General features: G+C 31.8%; 2 protein-coding genes across 2 annotated transcripts in view; both read left to right on the forward strand.

Moving 5' to 3' along the window:
* Positions 1 to 4,747, forward strand: part of LOC105132480 (dehydrin DHN3) — an 8,549-nt gene extending 3,802 nt beyond the window's left edge. The window contains exon 2 of the mRNA XM_011036013.1: positions 4,731 to 4,747. The gene's annotated coding sequence lies outside the window, so the exon portion shown is untranslated. The remainder of the gene's footprint in view (positions 1 to 4,730) is intronic.
* LOC105132478 (dehydrin Rab18-like) lies at positions 3,671 to 5,065 on the forward strand. Its single transcript, XM_011036011.1, has 6 exons — positions 3,671 to 3,836; positions 3,942 to 4,064; positions 4,095 to 4,225; positions 4,286 to 4,307; positions 4,380 to 4,755; positions 5,010 to 5,065. Exons 1-5 carry the CDS (start codon positions 3,739 to 3,741, stop codon positions 4,726 to 4,728), a joined length of 723 nt encoding a protein of 240 aa, XP_011034313.1. The 5' UTR covers positions 3,671 to 3,738; the 3' UTR covers positions 4,729 to 4,755; positions 5,010 to 5,065.
* Positions 5,066 to 7,491: the final 2,426 nt, after the last annotated feature.

Here is a 7,491-nt window from a genome sequence, read left to right on the forward strand (position 1 = left end):
TATATATATATATATATATATATATATATATCAAGACATGAACTTGTTTGAGCAAAATATAACATTTACATAATATTACATTGAAGATAAGAATAGCCAAAGCTTAATATATATTTATTATTGTCAAAATTTGATCAAATTAAGCTAGAAATAAAATGGTTAAACAAGTGCTAAAAAAGGTACAAACACCATCTTTTTTATTTTATTATTTCTTTTTTTTTAAAAGGTAGTTATATAAAATTATAAAAATAAAATAAAATAAAGCATAAGGCTAGTGCATCAAAAATAGAAAAGAAAGCAAAACACTAATAAAATAGATGAGGTTGGTGACTAGGAAATGGTTATCTCTCTTCTTCTTTTTTTCAATTCTCTTCATAAATTTATAGTTTTCGGCAATTTCTAGTCTTTTTTTACCATTTACTACATCATGTTGATTGGTTGTGGGTATGAAGGCATGACTAATTTAATTTCTTTTTTTTTTTCATAATAAAAGAAAAAAAAAAATACCATATTGATTATATTATTTTGAAATTTTCTTGTCGTTTTTTTTACCTTTTATTTTTTTATTTTTTTTTGTTTGGCTAGTTTATTAATTTTATTTTAAATAAAATATTCATGATGTGTCTCGTATTTAAAAATTAATGCTTTGTCATATATGAGAATAGATTAAAAAGGAAACTAAAAATGAAAAGAAAACCTAACAAATGTAATTTTAACACTACAAATTCCTCAATATGAAAGTAAAATAAAATATGTAGGTCTCTCTAAAACAATAACATTAAAACTTTCAAAGGATTCCTTTTAAGTGGGATTCTCATCCCCTACCTTTAACCTTTTTAAATATGGATTTAGATAATAAAATAAAAAATAAAAAATATACTGATTCATTAATATAATATAATCATAGAGAAATATTTTATGTGAATTTTTTGTTTACATGGTTAAACAACCCTCAATGAAGATGATATTTCCCTGAGAAAGTCGAGAATTAGGTTTGAGAAGTGTGACATAATAAAAACTAGGGGTGAGCAAAAAAACCAAAAAACCGATTAAATCGAGAAAACCGGAAAAAAAACTGAAAAAATCGAACCGAAAAAAAACCCGATTAAACCAATTAAAATTTTGAAAAAACCAGCCGGTTCGGTTTTATAACCAAAAAACCGAACCAAACCGAAACCGAAAAAAAACCGAGCCAAAACCGAGCCAAACCGGAAAAACTGAGCCAAACCGATTTGAACTGGTTTTTCCCCTAAAAAACCAAACCGAATCGAAACCGGTCGGTTTGACCTGGTTTCGGTTCGGTTTTGGGTTTTTTTTCAAAAATTTGTTTTTTTCGGTTTGGTTACTTTTTTTTGATAAAAACCGAACCGAACCGAAAATGATCACACCTAATAAAAACCTGTCCCAAAACACAAATACTATTAGAATTGAAACAAATGACGCCATAAGGTCAACCATGATAAGTCAGATTTTATCTTTGTCACGGCAAAGATAACGTGTTTCATCACGCAAAACACAAGTTTATTTTATAAATTTATTTGTTATGCTTTTCAACATACAAAAAACTTATATAATGTTTCAAATAACCCTAATGGAATCCATGTGTGGGCTGATTTGAACCCACTTATAAAATTGATCCAAATAAGTAATAATAAGCCAAAAATTAAAAAGAAAATAATAGAATAATAAAAATTCAAAGTTAATATCCTAGATATGCTAGAAAATAATTAATTTTTTAAAATGACCTAGAAAATAAATAAATAAAAACATTGAAAAAAAACCCAAGTCATACCCATAGAACAACATCAAATAATGAGATTAAAAAAATATATTATAAAAAATCTTAAGCAACCCTTATTTACTTGACTAACCCACAACCTTGGATAATCCTAGAGGAAAGAAAAAGAAAAAGAAAATAGAAAGTTCAAGGTTCAATAGTTTAATGTCAAAGGATGAGATAATATTTTTTTTAAAAAATAAAAATTAAATTGGATTAATTTCAAAACCAACAACTCTAGTAATGAGACCAAAATGACCCTACAGAAAACAAAAAAAATTTCGAATAAAACTTCTTAACCATAAAAAAAAAATAGTAATCAAAATAATGAAGATCTAATTGGTATAAAAACTAATGAAAGAAAATAATGAGGGACTTAATTGAAAAATAAAAAAATAATAAAATAATAAAAAATAGCAATTAAAAAAATGAAGATCAAAATTGAATAAGAAAAAAAATAAAATAAAGTGTTGAGGGAAAAAATTAAAAGAAAAAACAAATTAAAAAAATAAAAAATAATTAAAAGAATAAGGATCAAAATTAGATAAAAAAATAAAATAAAATATTGAGGGACTAATTAAAATAAGAAAATAAATTAAGAAAAGTAAAAAAAATTAAAAGATTGAAGACTCAATCTGAAAAAAAAAAGATATAAAAATAAAACAAAATCAAATAAAAATAGAAGAAATTAAAAAAATCTAAAAAAGATTCTAAAATTAAAAAAACCAATTAAAAATCTATAATTAAAAAATAAAATAAATGGGAGAATTAATCTTAATCTTCGCATGACCTAACATGAATTTCAAAATATAGAAAAAGAAAATCAAGGGAGAAAAAAAAAATAAAATCAACCACCGTGATTTAAGCAAATGTGCCGCTTTTATAAGTTTCTCCCTTACTAGACGCTTCGAGCGACAATGCAATTGAGCAATTTTGGTCATTGCAAGCATTGCTCGAAGGGTGAGTGAAGTTCATTCTCTGGCATGCGCTGCGCACGGCCACCAACCTTTATTATTATTATTTATTATAAAAACACTAATTTTCCTTTAATTCAAATAGAATATAACTAAAAAAACATAAGAAAAATATTAAAATATCATTTGATTCAACTTTTGTTTCGAAATATCTGGAAGTAATATTTTTTTAATTTTATTATATCAAAATAACATGGAAACTGAAAAGGAATTAATTTACAAAAATAAAAAATTTCAATTCTTTTTAAAATTCTTTTAAAATTCAAAAATGGTCAGGCTATCTGATCATCATGTTACTTTCATCACAGTTGAGTTCTTCCTTTTGCTCAATTTAAAAAAAAATAATTAAAATCCATGGCACGCCTTTAGTTACAGGCAGAGGGTAGTGAGAGAAAAAATATCTTTACACTATTTTGGATATTTTACATGCTTTCTTTTTAAAATATGTTTGGTACAATAGTTTTTGTTTTTGTCTAACAGCAGAGAAAAAACTGTATGATTATTTAAATAATTTATGTTTTTTTAACCTGACTTATATATAATTATATTTTAATTTTTAATTTTATAAAAACTAAAATAATAATAAATTCATCTCATTATAATTTTAATAAAATATTTATTTTTAAAATTTAATTTTAATATAATTAACATTTTAATTAAAATGAATTTGCTTCCTTCCCTTGTATGGTGCCCTAAACGGGGACCTAACAACTCTCAACATCACCTCGAGCCTTTCAGATTAGATCAAACGCCTTTCTAAAGGAAATGATTCATTGGAGTTTATTACATTTATCATCAACACTGTGTGTACGCGTACATGGACATTTTTGTGATTTCCAATTGTACCCTTAGTCTTATCTTCTTTTTCTGTCGGCTTCCATTTCCTTCGCTCCACCTCTGAACCTATAAATATGGCACTTGTTTCCTTCCTCATTTCATATCAAAAACCATTTCAAAGAGAGAAAAAAGAAGAAAGAAATACACACAATGGCAGGAATCATGCACAAGATTGAGGAGACTCTGAACATTGGAGGCAAGAAAGATGAGCGTAAGGGTGAGACACAAGGTGGGTACAAGCAACAAGATCACAGGGGCGAGGCTCACACACAAGGTGAGAGCAGGGAAGGGTTTGTTGGCCAGATGAAGGACAAGCTCCCGGGGGGAGGCGGTGGCGGTGTCGGTGGCATGACGCAAGGTGGGTACAACCAACAAGAGCACAGGGGCGGCGCACAAGGTGAGCGCAAGGAAGGGGTTGTTGGCCAGATGAAGGACAAGCTCCCGGGGGGAGGCGGTGGCGGTGTCGGTGGCATGACGCAAGGTGGGTATAACCAACAAGAGCACAGGGGCGGCGCACAAGGTGAGCGCAAGGAAGGGTTTGTTAGCCAGATGAAGGACAAGCTCCCGGGGGGAGCCGGTGGCGTGCACGAGACACAGGGCGGGTACAACCAACAAGAGCACAGGGGCGGCGCACAAGGTGAGCGCAAGGAAGGGTTTGTTGGCAAGATCAAGGACAAGATACCGGGCATGACGCAAGGTGGGTACAACCAACAAGAGCACAGGGGCGGTGGCGGTGGCGGTGTCGGTAGGTTTGTTGGCCAGATCAAGGACAAGATACCGGGCATGACGCAAGGTGGGTACAACCAACAAGAGCACAGGGGCGGCGCACAAGGTGAGCGCAAGGAAGGGTTTGTTGGCCAGATCAAGGACAAGATACCGGGCATGACGCAAGGTGGGTACAATCAACAAGAGCACAGGGGCGGTGGCGGTGTCGGTATCGGTGGCATGACGCAAGGTGGGTACAACCAACAAGAGCACAGGGGCGGCGCACAAGGTGAGCGCAAGGAAGGGTTTGTTGACAAGATCAAGGCCAAGATCCCGGGGGGTGGCGGTGGCAGTGGCGTCCGTGGTGAAGGAAGAGAGAAAAGGAAGGACAAGAAGAAGAATGATGATGGCCATGGCAGCAGTGACAGCGACTAAAAATCTTGCACTGCTTCCATGCATTAGGTATATACACACATATTTTTTCCCTACTATCATGGTTTTTTGTCTTATTTTTTTCGTTATTTATTTTCCCATTATTTTTTCTTTGCTTTGTTGCCTCTAAGATCATAAACTAATTACATGTACGTAGGACTTGTTGCATGCTCTGCTTCTTACATTATGTCAAAGTCAAAGCTCAAAAATGGTGAATCGTTTGTTACATGCACGCTCTGTTCTTCCATGTTTTTGATTTCTAACGTATCCTTCTGTCTTTGCAGGTGTGGAGGAGGTCGAGGTCCTGTCTACCAGTGTTGCAGATTATCACTAGAAAAAAGAAAAAAAGAAAAAAGAAGCTGTACTGTTCAATATTTTGTATCTTTGCTTTAAGTGGTGTTGCTAGGCAGGGAAGACTGTAAACCGAAAATGATATTATAATAAGATAATAATTACTACTAACACTATGTTTTATAATGTGTATGATTTTAATTTGTTCCTGAAAGAAACTGTTAAACATACGTGGAATATACCTGCTATGGTACAGAAGCTCACCATATAGGAGCTATACACGTACATGCAAGCTATGTTCTTCCTTAAAATTGTTCTGCCAGCGACAATGGAATGAAACACATGGAAGGGCTGTAAGAAATTTAAGGATTATATTGAAGAAAACTCACCCATCATAACAAAGTTTGTCTGAACAGTTTTGAGATTTATTTACTAGAGGTGAAAACACGCACACCCGCCTCAACGAAAAAAAAATAAAAATCGGACACGGTATATCTCCGTTCTTGTGCTCTGTCGAATCAATTTATTAACGCGTGGTTTTTATTATCCACAAATTAATAAGTCTGGATTTAGATTTTGTCCAAAAGGGGGACAATATGCATATACAACTCGAAAGTCCAAGGCGCTAGCCGTATAAATATTTATTTTTCTCGTTTTTATTTTTTATTTATAATTCTCAACGTATATTTACTTGTATATTTCCATGTTGATAATGATACATCCTCTACCGAATAATATGATCCTTTCAAAGGTTAAATGGAATACTATTATAGCAGTCTCAGTGGCATTAATGTATTATGGAGATAGTTTTGGCATCCCAAAAAAAAGAAATTCGATTATACAAAATATCTTCTCTAGGGACTAAATGCTCTAGGGGTCTGAAACGATTGTTAAATTGCAATAATTCACAGTACAGGGATTAAAATGAACTTTTTTGGATCTAAAAACATTAAAAAAAATACTTTTGAAAAGTTAAAATAAATGCAGCCTAGAAGAAGCAGCAAGAGAACCTATCCCCTTCTTCCCGGAAGTGACATAAAGGAAGCTAGTACATAGTTATAGGCTGCTGCAGGCAACTCCCCCACGAAGCGATCTTTTTATAGTTTCGGGTCGAAATCCAGCAGCCAGTTGCTGGTTCTGAATACCCAGCCCAGCAAGAAGTTCAATTCTTCCATAACATAACTGGGCGGGGTTGCGCGCGAGCCGAGTGACGGCCGCACAATATCCTTTCCTCTGTTCTTTCTTCCTCGACTTAGCCAAGTCTTCTCTTACAGGTCTTGTCCCCCTCTTCTTATGTCATGGTCGAACTTCTCTTCGACCCTTTCCTTTGGCCTTGCTTTTACCTTTCACGGAAACTGCATTTCATGATATATTATCCTGAATTGACTGATCGGTCACCAGTTAAAGGCCCGGATCTTTTCCGGTGTACTTCTCTATATTATCCTGGATTTAGAGAAGGGGGAAACTCTTTAATCAAATTCTAAAAAAAGAATTAAATGAATTAAATCTTTATACCGTAATTGAATTTCTCTCAAGCAAATAAAACATTAAACAAATCCTTTAGACACAATATAGAAGCCGAAAGGAGATCTCACTCATACTGTGGACCGGACTGCTCGAGATCAGAAAAGACAATAAAATTAATTTATAAATTCAGAACCCAGCTATTTGTGGACCGGACCTATTAGTTCTGGGCTGCTGCTGCATAAACTTCGGATTTTGACTATTAAAAGGTTTAAAGCTTACACAGGTTTAGTTGGCCACATGAGTGTCTTGTGTTTGATATTATAATAATAATTATTTTTTAAAATTTATTTTTAAAATATCAAAATGATATAAAAATATAAATGAATAACTTGAAGAAAAAAAATTCAAATTTTTTTAAAGCAAAAAAAAAGATGCCAATTGTATAACCTTTACATCATAATGAAATGTTAGAATTTTTGGGTATATGCATTTTTTTTTTAAAAAAATGTAACTTGGTTTTAAATGCAAAATAAATATATTGTTAAGATCTTGTATTTGTTAAATACTATATTTATTTTATTTTATTTATTAAGAATAGAATAATATTTTTAGTATAACTTATATATAATTTCTTTGTATTTAGATTAAAACAAATTAACGAGAATTCCAGCTTTCTTCTTTTTTATATTTGTATTTTTTTATATTAATTTGAATTATTTTAACAATATTGAATGCTAAGGAGATAAAATTATCATGTAGGTATTTCTTTTAGATTTGATAATAATCTTGTTGATTAGAAAATATATATTTTTTTCTACTTTTTTCTTTGTTGATTATCATTTTTATGTTATAATAAACATAGATAGTAATCTTGCTTTTATTTAGGAAGTTGTAATACTATATAATATTTAAATTTTTCTGAATTCAATAATGAGTGATTCTTTCATATTCAAAGTCAAAAATTAAGATTATTCATTTAGTAGAAAAGAAAGACTTTTTTTCAATACA

The sequence above is a fragment of the Populus euphratica genome, unplaced genomic scaffold (genome assembly GCF_000495115.2).
Source record: "Populus euphratica unplaced genomic scaffold, PopEup_1.0 scaffold27.1, whole genome shotgun sequence".
NCBI classification, from domain to species: domain Eukaryota; kingdom Viridiplantae; phylum Streptophyta; class Magnoliopsida; order Malpighiales; family Salicaceae; genus Populus; species Populus euphratica.

What these genes read in the sequence shown, in the direction of transcription:
- LOC105132478 (XM_011036011.1), top strand. Translation starts at nt 3,739, where the DNA reads ATGGCAGGAATCATGCACAAGATTGAGGAGACTCTGAACATTGGAGGC. An exon ending in GGCGGTGTCGGTGGCATGAC is followed by an intron (nt 4,065 to 4,094) that starts GCAAGGTGGGTA and finishes ACAAGAGCACAG; the next exon opens with GGGCGGCGCACAAGGTGAGC. An exon ending in GCACAGGGGCGGCGCACAAG is followed by an intron (nt 4,226 to 4,285) that starts GTGAGCGCAAGG and finishes GCATGACGCAAG; the next exon opens with GTGGGTACAACCAACAAGAG.